Genomic DNA, 16,873 nt, shown 5'->3' on the forward strand with positions numbered 1-16,873 from the left:
TTTTCTCATTGTCCATGTTTACCGAACTAAACTGAAATAAACAAGTTCATCCACTCTGAAGCTGTACAGTCCTATTCAACTCCGACTTACAAAGCTGTATTTTCACCTATCTACTGAACATTTTCACCCTAGAGCTCTTCCACCTCACTGTGTCCCAAACAAAACACATTATTTTTATCATGAAACAAACTCCTGTGCTCCTTATATTGACTGGCTGCAATATCACGTGACCAAATTTGCAAAAATATAGGCTCTGTGGGGTTCTTACATCCACAAAGACCAAGCCCTAGCAACTTTAACTTGCAAATTTCATTAACTCCATCCCATCCTCTTCACTCCTATAGCCATTGCTCTGATAGGGCCTTCATCTTCCCGGCTCTGGGCTACTTGAACAGCCCCTAACTCAGTGCTCTACCCTTTGTCGCTGTTCAGTCGTGTCTGACTCTTTCCGACCCCATGGACTGCAGCACACCAGGCTTCCCTGTCCTTCATCATCTCCCAGAGCTTGCTGAAACTTATGTCTATTGAGCTGGTGATGCCATCCAACCATCTCATCCTCTGTCATCCCCTTCTCCTCCTGCCTTCGATCTTTACCCTTACTTCTCCTCTTATCAATCACTATCCCACAATGCGACCAGAATTTACTTCCTAAATCAAGATCTGACCATATCACTCATCTGCTTAAAAATTATCTAGAAAAAAGTCCAGGCTCCTCTATGGCCCTTTATGATCAAATGACATCCAATTTTTTAGTCTCACTTCTTACCACACCCTTTTCTCCACATAACTCCACACCACTAATCTATATTCCTCAGACTTGCCAAGCTCATTTCAATTGCAGGGTTTTTATACTTGCTGCTCTGCCTGGAATATTCTGCCACCTAATATTCACATGATTTACTCCTCCTCATCATTCAGGACTGATGAAATGAAAATGAAAAATGGCTATAAAGCCACTAGCACAATACCCTGGTGCACAGTACAAATGACCTGCTTTCGGTTTTACCAGAATAATTAGGAAAGATACATACCTAAGATTGCCATTATCTTGCAGGATCTGCATCAGGTTAAATTTAGGCTCTGGCTCCTGAGTTTCAATTTTGCAGCATTGTTCACCTTTGTTATTCCACTCAGGAACCTTCATGGCATTTTCTTTGGGTGAATTTTCTATCATAACAGTCAGTGAGGGTGTGTATTTGGCTTGATTTTCTCCAAGGGACCCTGCAGACTCCTCCTGGTAAGCTTCCTGTTCTTCATCTTCATTGTCTAATGCAACTTCTTCCTCTTCTTCACTCTCTGTCTCAGTTTTAACATTCATTTCAGCTGGTTGGGTAATCACTAAATGCGAAGAATCACTAATGTTGCTGAAAAAAGGATTAAATTTTCCTCTCTCCCAATACCTTCCTTTTATCCTTTTAGTAAAAACCCATTTCTAAATCGGATGGCAAATAATGCACCATGTTAACAGCACACACACGCCCCTCTCCAATCTTATACCTTCTAAAAACCTACTAATGATCTTCATTAGAGACGATGCTTCTCATCACAATACCAATGGCTGTCTCACATCTCTAGGCAGAAAACTTTTTAGCGATCCCAACAGTGTGTTAAAAGTTTCTAGAGGGATGCTTTTCATGGAGGTACACAGAGCAGGGGGATATCTTTCCACCCTTTGTTTATCCATTCTCCTTCTCCTTCACGGCTTTGGCAGGTCTTTGAAGACAAGGGCCACGGCTTTTTTTATCTGTCAGTAAAACTGCAGTGACTAATGTGGCTGACACAGGCACTCAACAAACAAAAGGAGGAGGGAGAAAGAGAAGTCAATTTGTCAGTGACAAATAGATCTATAACATGGGAGATTCTGGGAGAGAAAGAAATTCCCCCTTTTCTGTTTGTGTTTAAAATACTTACACCGTTCAGCAAATGCCAAAGGATAAATTGGACTTCATACCTAATCATGAAAACTCCAAATAAGAATGCTCGGGGGTTCCACTGAACTTAAGCTAAGTATCAGGTAGCAAAATGATGCTGGAATAAGAGCAAAAGCCCACATGTGTGTGCTTCAGATAGTCTTCAACACAAATATTATAGAATGGAAGAATGATTTTTTTGAAATGAGTTTCAGAGGAAAAGAGTATATATATCAAAAAAAAAAAGTAAGCGTATGTGATCAGGGAAGTCCTGATTCATTAAGTACTAGTTAAGAAGCTGATTGCATCAGTCTGACAGGACACAGATATTGGAGCTTGGTGAAGGCTCCCCGGCAGGTACCTGGGTATTTTGGCCTCATTGCCCTTAATCTGCCACTCCGTCGTCTACGTTTTCGCACCTCCAGAGACAGGAGCTTCCTCTCATAGAGAGCAGCGTGCAGCTTGGCCCTTGAATTCATACTCTCTACCTTCAGTTCTGGTGCTCCATCAATCGCCATCCTGTGAGGAAAAAACATGGCAGCTAGAACTTTCAGAAGTTCTTTTATTCAAGACTAAGCTTGATAGAACTCTGTCATGATGTCAGATCAGGCATGGTTACTCTCGTGAGTTCTGAAATGTCTGGCCAATAAATGGGAATATTGGAATCTACGTTAAAATTTCACTAATGGCCTATCTGAATTTGTTAAATGTTGTGAACAAAAATATGCCTGAAGACAATGGTTAAGCATTTTTATCTATCCAACAATACGGGCTGACTATTCAGTGCAGAGACCATAAAGTGCTACCAACTCCCAAGCCTAGAATGACTTGAGATACTGGCAACACTTCAGTTCTTAAGCTGAGGGACGGCCAGAGGTGTACTTATTATTTATTCATTATAACTTAGAATGATACAAACATTCTTTTGAAGTAGGCAGTATTTAATGAATACAGATTTAGCAGCTGTTGAGGAAAGAGCTGATAATCTGTGATGAGAGCAGGACAGACCTGAATGAGACTCATGGGCAGAGAGCGTCCTTGTGAAAAGTCACTATGATCTTGGGACGCGTTAAGTCTCAAGCACTCCAACAGGAGGGACGTCTCCCTCGGAGCACACTGAGTTAGAGGAGGAGCTGGGGAGAGGTGGCAGGGACTCCCCCGGTGTTGAGCACAGGTCAGGAGTTAGGGTGAGAGGCACAGACAAGGGAAGGCAACAGATGGGGGACAATGCCAAATTCAATCAGGTCATGGATGGGGAGAGGGACAGCCACAGCTACACTAGGCATCAGAAAAATCATAAAATTAGGGAAGTGACAGGCATCATCAGCCCTCCACACAAGGACTGGGCAGAGTATAGGACAGGCAGAGAAATCCAGGTCACCAAAGAGAGACAGGGTTCTTGGGTCACCAAGTCAGAAAAGATGTATCCACATTAGTGTTGGAAAGCAGGCAGCCAATGCTGTGCACCCAGAACTCAAGATCTAACTGGTTGGCTCTGAACTCTCTCTCTTGTGAACTCTTTAGAACGGGGCTCTCCAATCTCGGGGATCTAATGCCTGATGATCTGGGGTGGGGCCCACATAATAACAATAGAAACAAAGTGCACAATCAATGCAATGCACCAGAATCATCCCCAAACAATCCCCTCTACCCCACCTACGGAAAAATCACCTTCCCCAAAACCCGCCCCGGTACCAAAAGGTTGAGGACCACTTTGAGGTCATAATTCATCGTCATTCCCCTAGGAGTTTTCAGTCCCTGAGTATGATAGAAAGGCTGTGTCTTCTGGTCTATTTAAGACTTCTAGGGATTTCTGGTTGGATAGTCTGGACATAAATATTTTGAAGGCCTCCTCTCTAGAGCAGGACATTGAGCTAAGAACTGGAAATGTCCTGACACCGGGGGCAGAAAAGGGAAGCAAATTAATAAACTTTTAAAAATTGTTCAACCCCAGTTTATCATAATCTCAACAACTGAATGTTAGCCCCCCACACACAGTTGTGAAAATGGTTTTAGATAATTAAATAATAAAGAAAATAAAACAAATCTGATGTTTAAAATAACAACTATAAGCTTCTAAGGAACCCTGAACAGACATACAACTCACCACTATTACAAGGCATGGCAGTAGGGAGCGCTAGGGGAGGAGACAGAACTGTGTGTATAGTTCTCTGAGGGCAAGGCCCGCGCTTGTCTTTTCTCACTGGTCAGTGACACTTCTGAGACTGCTCAGCATACACCCAACATACTATAAATACTTCTGATTTAATAAACAATTGAACTCCTTATAAATAAATTGTAATAGCTTTTATCTACATGTATTTCCTTTTATCTTTCTAACATTTTATGAAATATTTAAATAGAATTATACAGTGAACATCTGTATACCCACTGGCCAGTTTCTACAATGAATATTTTACTATATTTATTTCATCACATATATATTTAATCTTCTCTTTTTCTATCCAAATACCAATCCACTTAATTTTTTAAGCATTTCAAAGTTGCACAAAGACATCAATGCACTTCACTCCTAAACACTTAACTGATGAAATTATTGGGATCTAGAGGTCAATATTTGCTTTATAGGGCTTTGAACTTTTTTCCCTTCTCTTTTCTGTAACCTAAAAATAATATACAGTGAAATACCCAAATATTAAATGTCTATATGTCCATTTGATAAGACCTAGAGCTATGCAACCCAAATTCTAACATTCTACCTCCTCAGAAAGTCCTCACATCCCTTCCTAGTAAACCCCTCCCTCATACTCCTCAAGGAAACTGTTCTGAATTTTTTCATCACGTTTTGGATTTACCTGTCCTACAACTTCATAAAAATAGAATAATATAGTATGAACTCATTTATTAGCATATTTTTGAGATGGATCAAAACTATGGCTTGCCTAATAATTTTCTTAAAAGTGTTTTTAATAAACAAAATTTTTATTATTGAGGAAATTTAACTTATCATTTTTTTCCTTTTTGCTTACTGCTTTCTGTGTCATATCTAAAAACTTCTGCCAAGCCCAAAGTTACAAAGATAATTTCACTCACAAAGTTTTATAGCAATATTTTTTATGTCTATGTCTATGAATCACCTATAATTTTTGTGGGCAATAGAGGTTGAGGTTCATTTTTTAAAATACAATATCCAGTTTCACCCCCATCTGTTAAAAAGTTTCCAAGTTTCCTTTCCCCATTGGATTACGTTAGGCCTCTTGTTTAAAGTCATAAGGGCCCATTTCTGGGCTTTTTATTCTGTTTCACTGATAAATTTGTAAGTTTTCATTACTACAGCATAATATTCCTTTAAGTCAGGTACTTTAGGTCTTTTTCAAGATTACTTTGGATATTCTAACTCCTCTGCATTTTTAAATACACTGAAAAAAAAAAAAAAAAAAAACGGTCAATTTCCACCAAAAAATTGCTACAATATTCTTTAGATCATTTTGTGGAGAATGAATGCTTACAATATTAAGTTTTCTAAACCATGAACATGACATATCACTGTACTTATTTAGATCTTCTTTAGTCTCTTTAAGTAACATTCCGGAGTTTTTAATATATAGATAGTAAGCATAGTTGTAAAATTTATCCCTAAGAATTTTGACCTTATATGCCAAGACCTTGCTAAGAGCACTTGTAAGTTCTTATAATCATTCTGTATATGCCTTAGAATTTTCTACTAACCTGATCATGTCATCTAAGAGGAAAGATTTTAACCTCTTCGTTTCTAATCTGTATACCTCTTATTTCTTTTTCTATCCCTCGTTTTACTGTACTGTTTAGGAACTCTACCATAAAGGAAATACAAGTGGTAAGAGCAGACATCTTGCCTAATTACTAATCATAGGGGTAAAGCCTTCAATATTTCAGTTTGACATTAGAATTAGGTTTTTCATAGAAGGCCTTTATCAGATTGAAGTTCTCTTCTATGCCTGATTTACTAAGAATTTTTCTCATAACATGTATTTAATTTTATCAATTCAACATATGTGGGTTGTTTGGGGTCTTTTTGCAGCTAATAAAATGATCATTGGGTTTTTTTCCCCTTTATTTAATATATAGGAAATTAAATTGACTAATTCTCAAACCTTAAACCAACTGTGCCTTACTGGGGAAAATCTCACTTTAGCCATCTGTATTATCCTTTTCATATACTAATCAACTCTATTTGCTATTATTCTTTTAAGAAATTTGTGTCTATGTTCATGTAGATATAAGCCTATAATTTTTTAAAATGTTTTTGTCAAGTTTTCATGCCATACACTTCTGGTATCATAAAATGAATTGGGAAGAACCCTTGCCTATTTTTTTGGAAAGAATTTCTTTAAGACTGGTATATGTTCTTCCTCAAATATTGATACAATTCACCAGTGAAATGACTTGCAGTGTGCTTTGTAGGAAAGTTTTTTTTTTTTTTATAAATTCAATATTCTGATTAAGCATAGGGCTATTCAAAATTTCTATTTCAGTTTGTATCAGTTTTACTGAGAGTTCTCTCCCCACAGGGAATTCAGACATTTCATTCAGGTTGTCAAAATAGTGAAATCAGGTTGTTAATAATAATAATATTCCCATAATATTCTTTTTATGTCTGTAGGATCCATAGTGATAGCCCCACTTTACTATCTGACATTGGCAATCAGTGTTTTCTCTTTTTTCTAGATAAATCTACTTAAGAGTTTATCAATTCTGCTATTGGATTTTTATTAATTTTCTTTATTGTTTGTCTTGTATTTAATTGGTCTGCCCTTTATCATTTTCTTTCTTCAACTTACTTTTGGTCACTCTTCATTTCCTAGTTTCATAAAAGTGAACATTAGATCAGTGATCTAGTCCTGTTTCCTAGTACAAGTATTAAAGTTATAAATCACACGCCCCCGCCCCCCATCCCCCGCCCCAAACACACACAAGCAAACAGTACTTTGGCTGCACCTCACACATTTTAATGTTCTATTTTCATGATCGTTTTGAATTTTCCTCATGAGTTCTTCTTTGAGCCATTGATTAGTTAGAAATGTGTTGTTTAATTCCAAAATATCTGGATATTTTCTATTGTTATTGATTTCTAACTTCATTGCAGTCAAAGAACATAACTCTTAATAATTTTAATTTTTTTAAATGAACCTTTTATTTGCTTATATACCACCAGAAAACCAGTTCTGATGACACATAAAATGTCCTAAAGAACAAAACCCACCAACGTTTAAATAAATATTCTTGTTGTTGAAGTTTTTTCCCCTAATTTCTAAATTGATAGTAGTATATCTATGAAATGTATTCCTTGACTAATAACTGGAGAAAATTTATAAGCTAAGCATGACTTTCATTTAGAAACAAACTATAAAAGTTTATTTTTCTCAGTTTTCCCTAAATTAAATGGCTATCATATTTTCCTCCTTTAAAGAAAAATCAGATTTATGCTTCAAAAGATTTGGATGAGAAAACCAAATTTATCTTAAATTCTTAAATGCAAAAGAAAAAGCTAAATATAGGAGTTTCTTTCTTATTATCACTGTGTTTTTTGAAGAGAAACAGCACAAAGGGGATGTATGCAATCTCTCAAACTGAAAGGTATGTATTTAGGGTTAAGAGTTCTTATTCTGGCTGCAGTTTTCAGTTGGGCAAGGCCACCCCAGTCATTCTTCTAAGCCCTTCCTCTCTTCTGCCAAAATTAGGAGCCACAGATATTTTGCACACTTCTAGTTCCAAGGTAAACTGCAAGTAGTTCTGCTCAGTGCTATATGGTACAAAGTCCCATACCTGTATGCCCCAGGTATGCCAAGGCCAAAACATAACATTGTCTTTGAATTTAGCCTGAGATTGATCTTGAAATCTCACGAAGACTTTGGGCTCTCTCACATAGCCAAACACAACTACTATCATTGAAATGATATATTTGTAGTTAAAAAATATAAATCCCAAACTTAGTTTGTAAAAAGTTTGCCACAGAATAGTGCTTCAATACTGAAAATGGTTATGTAAAGTATCATGCTTAGTCTGTGCATGGCCACATATTATGCACAGGGAAAGAATTTCTCAACTTTTAAAAATCAGTTACCGTGTTCTTCCTGTCAATAAGCTTCTTCTTGGGTTTCCCCTACAGGAGTAGAAAGGACAAGTGGGTTAGAGCACTACACAGATACTCTCTCCTGAATTCACACACACACACACACTCCTGAGATTTATACTACAGAGCTTCAACATGGAATTATGCCAGGGAAGGCATCTTGGGGTAGAAGCAGAGAGATGAATCGAGAACATGCTCAGAAAAGAACAGAGTACCATAACCTTTAGGGAAGATCAACAAAAAAACAAAAGATAGAGGACAAATGAATTATAGAGAAAAATTCTAACAATTACTTGCATTTGTACATATAGCCACAAATCTAATCACACTTACTGTTCACAATAATAATATGAGCCCTGTTTATAAAAATGAGCAGGATAAGACCATTTGGTGACAAGCTCAATGTCAGAGCTTTAAACAGTTTAAATCTGAGCCCACAACTTTGGTCTCAGACTTCAGGACTCTTTCTACTTATACTGAACTATATTAGGGAAGGAAGTCCATCTCAGTTCTCATGGGGGTTCAAAAAAGATGCTCATGATAAATAGATTTTCCATAATTAAAAAAAAATCTCCTTAAAAAAAGAGATGTTCCTCATTGTTTCTAAACTAGAGTTGGGCTCTAACCACAGGAAGTACCATTCACATTCAAACTGGCTTCTGTTTGTCATTCAATTTCCTTTCACTTGACACACTTTTAAAAAAATTTCCCCAGCTTTACTTGTACTCATTTATGAATGTGTATATTTAGTTTGGTACAATTTTATCACTGTGTAGGTTCATGTATCCACAGACAAGATACTGAACAACCCCATCACCACTGGATCCCGTATGTTGCCGTTTTATAAGCACACACTTTTTACCTAACTTCTGGCTTCATCTGTTCTCCATGCTAAAATTGTATCATTTCACAATGGTTATATAAATGCAATCATACAACATGTAACCTATGGTATTGATCTTTTAAAAAAGAGACAGATGCAATCAATATCAAGATACTCTATCTACAGAAAAAAATCATCTGAAAAATCTGTCTCCACCAAAACATTTTATCCTTTCCTCCCCATGTCTTCTATTTGTGCCAGTGTCCTAATACTGTCAACTTATTATCAGAAAGTCTCAAAATTATTTTAACTTTTTAAAATCAGATAATGGTTTTTCTCTGTAATTTGCAATCGTGCATTCACATGACAGTCACCGGGGTGGCTTTTTAATAAGTACAGACTTCAGTTTGGGATTGGCTAGGGCACAAATGGGCTTCCCTCCGTGGCTCAGCAGTCCATCTGCAATGCAGGAGCTGTAGGAGACACAGGTTCAATCCCTGAGTCAGGAAGATCCCCTGGAAAAGGGCATGGCAACCCATTCCAGTATTCTTGCCTGGAGAATCCGAGGGACAGAGGAGCTTGGTGGGCTACAGTCCATGGGGTTGCAAAGAGTCGGACACGACTGAAACGGACTAGCACACACATGTAGCACAAATATGATGTTGCTAAAATACAGCCAGATTTAAAACTACTGTCGTGCCATGAGACAGCAGGTAAGACACTGTTTGCCAGGGCAGGATGGGTGAGTGGAGCATGAAGGGGGAGGGCAGGGAAGGCATGCAAAATGAACCAATTATGAAATGAAATGATTAGAGAATTAGTTTGAAAGTAGTTCTGACAATAATACAGTAGGATTTGCAAAAGAGAAAACATGAATTCAGATTGAAGAGAACAGATTTAATGGAAGATGTAAGGCTTGCAACAAACATAATTTAATTTTTTTAACGCATGTTTGTGTGTGTGCCTGCTTCATGATAGGTTTTGATACCGTTAAAGAGGAATATAACCAAGTATCTACTCTTAAAGGCCAACTTGAAAGTAGACAAGAGTAGTTAGTACTAACTGGCAATTATAATACAATATGTACAATACGGCGATCTAAATCCGATGGAGGGATAAGAAAGGCTGGGAGAACTTCCTTCTAGCCTGGGTAAGAGGATGAATGACATAGCTAGAAAAAGAATTCAGGGTAAACTGAAGGCCATTCCAAGGGAATGTATGGGAATTCCAATGGAATGTAAGGATAAGGAGGCATGAAAGAGCAGTAGATATGGTCTAATTGGCCATGGGTTGGTACTGAAAAGCGGAGATTAGGCTAAAAAGGTAGGAAGAGTAAATCATAAGGGCCTTTCTTTGCTAAACAGAAATTCATGTTTTTTGAATCACAGTTTTTAGAATGCTTTATAAGCAGGAGTTGCTACTAGAGCCTAAAGAAAGAAGTCAAGGAAGATATCAATTTGGATGGGAAAAAAAACAAAATTAATCCTCTAAAAGAAATTCAGCATCATATACATGTAGGGGATCATCCGTAGTTGTGTAAGTGCAATTTTGTTACCAAAAGAAATAACACAATTTTTTCATGTTACTTTAGAGTTGTTCCAGGGGTCTCAAAATATTGCCAACACTTCCCACACTTTTTAAACTATGGTGGTTATTAGTCCCACTGCTAGGCCTACTACTATTAACACATTATTGAATGTGTTAATGAAAAAAGCACATATGTTATTATATCTCAAGTGTTTTCACTGTTTTGCTTGCCCCAGAAAGAATGCTTCCTAATTTTGGTAGTGGCTTCCAGATTGCCTGTTCTACCTTTCTTCTCCCTCATAAGAAGCTCAATTACAGAGCAATCAAGCCTCAAGCATAGACTCTATGTCAGTTCACAAACAGACTGACACAACCTTTAAGGAAACTCAGGCAAATTACCAATCCTAAACAAACAGTCCATTACTTATAAATATGACTGGACAATTAGAAATCACCAGATGTTGCAGGAAATATAAGAGCATAAACTAGAAAGAATGAGATAAACAAGGAGAAATAATCCAGAAGAATTCAAAATAGTGCAAAAAACAGAAAAGAACTTTCAATAATTATGCTAGAGAGATTAAAAAAAACATATTTGTAACACTGTGATTTATAGTGAGAAATATATATACTTACTTGGTTTTCATCCCTGTTTCTGGCACAGAGCTCCTAAAACCCTTAAAATGTCTAAGTGATGAGTGGTAAAGGCATCGTTTGTCATGCTAATGAGGTGACTTTTAGAAAGTCCTTGGATCACTTCAGGATGGGGGCTGGTCACCAGAGGAATCAACCCTGTGATGAGAGGGTTGAAGCTTTCAGTCTCATCCCCCTGACTTTCTGGGAGGGGAGAGGGGCTAGAGATAGAGTTCAATTACCAACAGTCGATGATTTAACCAATCACACTTATGTCATGCGGCCCCCATAAAAACCTGGAAGTATGGGGTTCAGAGAGCTTCCAAGTTGCTGAGCTTGTGGAGAAGTGGGGAGAATGGTGCGCCTGGAGAGGGCCCTAAGTGTCTTTCCCATCTGGCTTTCCCATCATGAGTTATATACACCTTTTTATAATAAACTGGTGATCCAATGAGTTGAATATTCTTCTGAATATCTCCCCCCCACAGAAGGGGTCATGGAAATCTCTTATATGCAGCCAGTAGGTCAGAAATAAAGGTAACAACCTGGGCTGTGATTAGCATCTAAAGTAAGGTGGGGGGATTGTGGTGGGCGGGGTAGACTCTTGTAGGACTGGACCATTAACCTGGAATCTGACGCTGATTTCCAGGTAGATAGTGTCAGAACTGAACATGTTGCAATTGCCTGGTGCTGTAGGGGAAACTCCTACCTCCTCCACATTGGAACTGGTACCACAACCAATTTAATATTACATCCATAAACTATGAAAACTAGTCAGAAAGCAAAAGCAGTTGTTGGATGTTAAAATCGTACCTGCCAAAATAAAAAGAAGTAGATCAAACAATCCTCTTGCAGTGCTGGTACTGAGTAACAAGATAGGTAAGGCTAAAGATCAATTTAGAATTTTTAGAAGACAAAGTTCAAAAAAGCTCCAAGAATTTAAGGCTAAGAGACCATGAGACCAAAATTATGAGAAAAAAGTAAAGAAATATGGAGGATATAGCACAAGATCCAAATTTCATCTAACAGAAGGTCCCCAGGAAAGACAGGATACGGGGAATATTTCCCACAGTTTAAGAGACTGAAACCTTCAGACTGAAAGGATTCATCCACTGCAAAAGCAAAATACTGAAAAGTAACACACCAGAACAAATCTTAGTATAGTGTCTGAACCGGAACAATAAAGAAGGCTTGTAAAAATTTCCAGGGAGGAGGTAGCAGGTAGGGAACTGGGAGCAGGTTATATATAAAGAACTGAGTTTCTACATAGTCCAAGTAAATCTCAATATCTTTTTCACTGGAAGCTACACAGTGTAATTACTTAATCAATGGTAATAACCACAAATTTACAGAGAGAAACTGGAAATCCCATACAGTTTCTGATGATGGATAATGAAATCACAAGAAGTGGCTGAAATCGGGATATCTCTTTTTAAGAATTCCACATAAAAAGCATACATACCTTGAAAATAATACAGACTTCTTTAAATACCTAAGGTTCCTTGTTGGTCAATTACTGAACTGTACTGCAATGCAGTTTATGTCTCGGGGGCAACAGAAGTATGTGGGACTAAGGAGTCCCTGACTGCTGTGCTATTTGAATTCCGGCGTCTGTTTTCCATCATTTCTGCCCTATTTCCCCTTGTACTGAGGTTATCAGTTGTCATTTCTTACAACTCTCACTGTATTTATTTTGTGAATTACCTCTCCTGTAGCTTTTCTAATCTGATCCTTTTAGTCTCGTCTAGTCTAGAAAGACAGATAATCATGTCTGTGATAAGTGTGTCTAAAGCAAAAAGGCACTGAGAAAGGGCCTTCCTTTAAGGAGGAAAAATTTTAGGATATGTGTTAAGGTCTTTACGGTTTAATCTGTAGCGTCTAGAAATATTACAAAGTGCTGAGAGTTAATGAGTTCTAAAAAAAATGAGGTTTTATGTTGTGTTTTCCATAAAGCTCTTTCTATCAAATATTCCTGAAGAGTTTCATAAAACCTCTTTTCTTTGTTTGCATTTACTTTCTGTTAATTTTATGATCTAGTCCTACTAAATTTATAAGATTAGCAAATCTCCACCTGTCTTGAAAGAGACGTGTTGCCAGCATATAGTTCATGGAGGTCTTGTGTTCAAGGTAGGACCTAAAAGACAAAGATAGGAACTGGTTATTTCTTAAAGCTTAACTGAAGAGGAAAAATATAGAAATAAAACACAAGTCAAGCACAAAAGTGACAGGTTTTCTAAAAATATATATATAGTCTCTAACGTGACAAAGGAGGAGCTATTTGCTCAAACTAAAATGATAAAAAAACTAGAATAGCAGAAAATACAATAAAAGAAAAGAATATAGATGACTTAATAATACGAAAATAAAAAGGAAGAAAAGGCAGGATTTCTTGGATTAATAAAAGCTTGTATACTAAATTCAGAAAATAAAACTGGAAAACAAAAATGAAACCACCACCAAAAATCACAGATAGCTAGAAAAGAGGTCAAATGAAGCTGGAATGGAAGATGCATAAAGGGCATGAAAATACTGACAGATTGTTTCCATCATCTTATTTCTCCAGAGGCTTCAATGGCTCCGTGATGCCAACTGCAAGAGGCATACACTTTCTCTTTCAAGATTTCAAAACCTGGGTCATCTATACCATCCGTTCATTCACCCTTTCTCCTTACAGTTCCCCAACAGGGGTCCTAAAGTCCAGACAGGTCTCCTATAACCCTCTCATACCACACCTCCCACTGACACTTTTGCCTCTGTCTGGACACCTTCTCCTCACACCCTCTTTACTTATCCATAATCCACCCTTCAAGAAGCAGCTCAAGTCCACTATGCTACAAGAAGCCTTCCCTGAGAGGACTGCTGCAAGTCTACAGAGGTTCCCTTGTTCTGGCCTTCTTCCTTCGCCTTCACTGCATGCCAGAGGGACCTGTCATATGCTGTCTCGTAGAATAACTTTCTCTTCTTGGAAAGCAGCATGATGCAGCAGGGAAAACTAGGATCTGGAGTCAAAACACCTGCATCAAGTCTCACTGTGTGATAGTGGACAAGTCACATTACTTTACTGAGCCTTATTTTCCTTATCATTAAAATGGGAATAACAATGATGTGTATAAGTGAGTGACTGTTAGTCACTCAGTCGTGTCTGAAACTTTAAGACCCCATGGACTGTAGCCCGCTAGGCTCTTCTGTCCATGGTGTTCTCCAGGCAAGAGTACTGGAGTGGGTTGCCATTTTCTTCTCCAGGGGATCTTCCTGACCCAGGGATTGAACCTGGGTCTCCTGCATTGCAGGCAGATTCTTTACTATCTGAGCCACCAGGAAGATGTGTATAAAGTACATTATAATTACAAGGAGCAATACAAATATGAGCTATTTCTATTACATGTATAAATAAATTCTCTCTAATCATGCTGCTAACTCTCAAAGAACAGAGATCCCAACTAACACGTGTTTCACACTCAAAGCACCAAGCATACTGCTAAATACTTGTTGATATTCAATAAGCATACATTAATAAAAAAGGAATATTTGTTAGCAGATAAGTGCATCTTTTCCATGCTACATGAAGGTAACTCAATTAGTTTAAAATTCTTGGTGCTCTCTTTCACTTTTCTCAGAAAACAGTTGAGCATTACCTTCTTTTTTTAGCATTATCTTTTAAAGTTGAACATTCACTTATCTTATTGCTCTAGATACATTCCATTCATAGATATACCCAGGAAACACACATTATAATATTTACAGCACAGCTGTCTTTAACAGCAAAAAGACCAGGAAGTTGTCAAATACCATCAAAAAGAGAATGGGAAATTTAACAGCAATATAAAGTCATAGAAGAATATAATAAAGCACTGAAAAACAATAAATGAATTCAAAAGCTACATGTAACAAAATAAAACTTAATAATATAATATTGAATGAAAAAAGGAAGAATACATAAAGCATGCCATTTTTAAAAGAAAAAGTTCAAAAGCAATACAAACTAAACAACAGAATTCTGTTTCTACATATAAGATGATAACTGCCGTAAGACTTGCTCTTTCACCATTAACAGCTAGAAAAGTGCATAAATACATGAAACAGCTGTTTGCACATATGAAACAATAGGCAGCGCAGGACTGTGATACCTGAAAGGGGAGATAGATGAAGGGAGCCCCCGACTGTGCCACCTTCCTACCAGAGGCAATTCCAGACAACACGCAAAGAGAAGGAATTCAAGGAAAATCCAAGAGTCTCTGTGTTGACAAGACAGAGATCATAGTTCTAGAAGTGCTAGAATGTTCAGAGCAATGTCCTGGAAAGGAAGAAGCTATACATAAGAAGAAATCAAAACAAACCAAAAAATCATCACAAAGGACCCTTTGAATCTTTGGATGAATTCAGATCTACTCAGGCACAGGGTGAAAAAGTGCACAGGCTGTGCAAGGAGCAACTGTCAGAGTAAAGAAATTAAGGAGAAAGTGTAAGCTGAATACTTTGCACATACAAGGCTGCCAATTGATCTGAGTTCCCACCAGCCAGAATGGAGAGATCTCACTGAACATGGGGGTCATTTAACAGACACCCCCAAAGAGTCTTCAGTAGTGGAATTATCCTAGACCTAGACAAAAAGCTATTCTAAACAAACCATAAAAACACGTTTAAATGAGCCTGAAAAAGATTAAGCTGATCTACAAGTAACTTAAGTCTCTAGCCTAAAAAAAACTTTCAACAGGCTTTAAAGAAGCAATAAAATCCAAACACAACCATACAACATTTACAATGTGCAATTACAACATTCAGTTTTAAAAGAATCACTGTATATCCGCAGAAACAGAAAAAATACAACTCATTGACAAAAGGAAAATCAGTCAATAGAAACAGACTCAGAAATGACAGAGATAATAGAACAAGATTTTACAACAGCTATTATAAACATAATATATGCACATGAGTCTAAAGGAAATCATGAAAATAATTTTTCAAAAGAGAAAAAGAAGATATAAAGAGAAACAGATGGTGGTCCTAAAGGTAAAAATAAAATACGTGAAATGAACACTTCATTGATTAGAATTAATAGAAGATTTAACACTGCAGATGATTTAATTCCTTCAAAGATGAATAAAATGAGAACCAACCATCCAAAATGAAGAAAGAAAAAGAATATAAAAAAATGAACAGAGCCATGTAACAATAGTACTGAAAGGAGAGGAGGGAAATGGAAAAAGCAAATAAACAAACAAAAAATTTGAGGAAATAACTGCCAAAAGTTTTCCGAATTTGAGGAAAACTATATATAACTCCATAGACCAAGAAACTCAATGAATCTAAAGCAGAAGAAGCATGAAGAAAATGACACCAAGGCATATATCATAATCACATTGTTGAGAATCAGTTATCAAGAGATAATCTAAAAAGCAGGCTGAGAAAAAGAGCCACATTATGCACCAAAGAACAAGGAAAAAATTACTGCATGCTTCTAATCAGAAAACTGCAAGCCAAAAGACAACAGAACAACACTTTTAAAGTATCAGGGGATAAGTGCCAGCCCAGAACTCTAAAACCAATGAAAAAAATCTTTCAAAATTGAAAATATAAGATAGACTTTCAGATAAACAACACTTGAGAGAATTGATTGCACTAAAATAAAGCCTAAAAGTTCTTCAGATGGAAGAAAATGTCAGATAAAAACATGATCAACATAAAAGAAAGAAGAGCAATGGAAACGATAGTAAATGCATAATTATGAGACTTTCCCTCCTATTTATATTTCCTTAAACTGTTCAAAGCAAAAATAACCAAAGCACTATGGTATTTAAAACTTAAATAGAAATAAAATGCATGACAACCACAGCCCAAAGGACAGGAGGGAAGAATGGAGGTATACAGGTTGTAAAATCCCTAAATTATACATGAAATAATATAACATTA

General features: G+C 37.1%; 1 protein-coding gene across 50 annotated transcripts in view; it reads right to left on the reverse strand.

The window, feature by feature from the left end:
- TTLL5 (tubulin tyrosine ligase like 5) overlaps positions 1 to 16,873 on the reverse strand; it is a 316,623-nt gene that overhangs the window by 207,528 nt on the left and 92,222 nt on the right. For 31 of the 50 annotated variants that reach the window (XM_086319563.1, XM_086319532.1, XM_086319523.1 and 28 more), the window contains 4 exons: positions 13,035 to 13,097; positions 7,975 to 8,013; positions 2,272 to 2,429; positions 1,032 to 1,338 (listed from right to left, as the gene is read on the reverse strand). In XM_086319563.1, coding sequence (XP_086175689.1) covers positions 1,032 to 1,338; positions 2,272 to 2,429; positions 7,975 to 8,013; positions 13,035 to 13,097 — 567 coding nt within the window. The remainder of the gene's footprint in view (positions 1 to 1,031; positions 1,339 to 2,271; positions 2,430 to 7,974; positions 8,014 to 13,034; positions 13,098 to 16,873) is intronic. The other 19 variants (XM_086319545.1, XM_086319536.1, XM_086319552.1 and 16 more) reach the window with 1 other exon arrangement.

This window comes from Bos grunniens, chromosome 10 (assembly GCF_055505025.1).
Source record: "Bos grunniens cultivar Pamir isolate PY7600 chromosome 10, Bosgru_T2T1.0, whole genome shotgun sequence".
NCBI lineage: Eukaryota > Metazoa > Chordata > Mammalia > Artiodactyla > Bovidae > Bos > Bos grunniens.